Here is a 2,256-nt window from a genome sequence, read left to right as displayed (position 1 = left end):
CGTCACCTCGTCCCGCGGATTGCGCTCCTGCCTCCGCCTGCCTAAATCAAGTCCCTCAACCGAGTACACACAACGAAGAAAGTCCGACAATTTTATTTAGCATAGTTTTATCTATTGTAATAGAGGACCCAATTCAACAACAACGTAGCACTCGATCTTGCCTGCTTTGCCGTTTTGTAAAACATATGTTTTGGCAGCCGGATGGATCTTTCACGACAGATGACGTTCGCGGATGGCGTGGCTGCACAGAAGTACTATTAGTGTTTTCATCGGTTGACGTCAAGAGTTTTATGCAATGACCTTTATGCTTGCTAGTGACACGGGCACTCTTCTGGCCTTTGGGAGGCTCTCGTCCATGTATTCCTGACCGGAATGCTTGAATGCGTCGGGGCACCTGCAGTGAATACATCGACGCACACAGCTGACGTGGCCCTAAGAATTCGCAATCGCGCCGATCCTCCTCTGCTTCTCCTGCACGATCAAAGCGAATCTAGGTACTGTATGCACGGTGCGGCCAAAAATGACGGCGCGCCGTTTCTCGACGATGACGACGACGCGACAGCCATCCGTTCGAGCGCATCGTCACATGGCGACCTCGCAAAACGAGGAGCGAAGGGGAAGCGGAGTACGAACGGGTAGTTGCTTTGTGCTGGTATGCAATGGGTCCTGTCTCGGGCAGTGTACCGGTATTGCTTTTCAGGCTACTTCAATGTCGGCTCGTTCGCAGCTCGCATCTTGCATCTTTCAACCCGCGGCCACCCTACCGTTCGCCCTCTTGAGCCCTCCTCTGCAAGCTTCTACATGCGGGCTACTCAAGACGCAGCTGTGCACAGGTTGTAGGCGCAGTCCCGACTCGGTACGATGAGGTCCTCCCACCGTATTGTATCGTCAAGTACTCAGAAAGTGTCGACATCGCCGGTGGTCGCCAACATCAAAAGCAGACACTCAAGCCTACTAGTACGGGGACTTCGTCGCGCGACGTCCCATGGCCGCACGTTCCACTTGCACCCACTACGTCGACGAAGCGTGGTACACGCTTATAGGAAGCCACGCTGGCGTTGCTCGAAAAACAGGCGCGTCCCACTCCTCACATTACGATCGTCGTACCCAGAGTTCGGTGGACGATGCTTAAACAACCGTTGCCGGCGACTGGTCGCGGCCACCCACGCGTACGCGGTATGCGTTCTTGTCACGACCTCATGGTCATCATCTGCGGTGATTGTCTTGTATCCCTTTAACCAGCACATTCGCCACATCGACACCGCATCTGCGGGACGACGATGGTGATGTCCTGCTTGTTCTGATAACGTTAACACGCTGCAATGCATGGCGTACAAGACCAGTCCAAAACATACAGGCGACCAGACGAGTCCCACGCGAACCAGGCGAGGGTGGGACGCATCCACCTGACCACGATAGACAGGAAATTAGCAACCTACGGGTTGTCGTCGTCGTTGCCGTCAAGAAGCCCTCGCTCCACTCACTTTTCAAAATGCAGGCGACACCCGAAGCGTCTGCGCCGATCTTGAAGCCGACGCCCGAAGCGCCGATGATCATCACGTCGGGGCCGTTCGACTGCATCATCCGCAGCCCCGACACGCCCGGCCCGCTCGCGTTTTTGAACGGCCTCCCGTACTTTGCCATGGCGCAGATGCTCTTTGCCTTCAACGCGTTCATCCTCATCAACTGGTACGGCTCCATCGGTGCCATCATCGGCTCGATCCTCGCTGTCGGGAGCGCCGTCGTCGACGGCTTTGCGTCCAACAGCTTTGGGGAGAACGTACGCACGCTGCGCCACAACGGCTTCTCCGACTGGACCGTGCTGAGTGCGATGGCATTCGCGATCGTGCTCGGGGAGGTCATGAACGTCGTGGTGATCCAGAACCTCGCGCCCGCCGGGTCGCTCGAAGCCCTCTTCTCGCCGTCAACGTACACACGCTACACGCTCTTTGGGATCACGACCAACATTGCGATCGTCGAGGTGCTCTTCTACGTCGGCCACATGTTTCTCCACGAGGCGTGGCCCGAGATCCACGTGATGCACCACTGCACGGTCAAGTCGACCGCGTCGTCCAACTTGATTTTTGACCCGCGCGACTTGGCGATCGAGCTCGGCGGGCCCGGTGCGATCGTGATTGTGAACCACTTTTTGCTCTGGGAGCAAGACCCGACGATCCTCCTCGTCACGTTCCTCTTTGTAACGTGGGCGTACTCGATCATTCACCACGAGTGGTATGCTGGCGTACCACGTCAAGC

General features: G+C 56.6%; 1 protein-coding gene across 1 annotated transcript; it reads left to right on the top strand.

The window, feature by feature from the left end:
- Window positions 1-1,492: 1,492 nt before the first annotated feature.
- SPRG_18459 (hypothetical protein) lies at window positions 1,493-2,242 on the top strand (the record flags this gene model as incomplete). Its single annotated transcript, XM_012357898.1, has 1 exon — window positions 1,493-2,242. A coding segment is annotated over one exon (750 nt), but the record flags the coding sequence as incomplete, so codon positions are not given.
- Between the last annotated feature and the right edge of the window lie 14 nt (window positions 2,243-2,256).

The sequence above is a fragment of the Saprolegnia parasitica genome, assembly GCF_000151545.1.
Source record: "Saprolegnia parasitica CBS 223.65 unplaced genomic scaffold supercont2.1216, whole genome shotgun sequence".
Lineage (NCBI taxonomy): Eukaryota > Oomycota > Saprolegniomycetes > Saprolegniales > Saprolegniaceae > Saprolegnia > Saprolegnia parasitica.
Note: the sequence above shows the minus strand (reverse complement) of the source record. Positions and strands in the feature narration are given on the sequence as shown.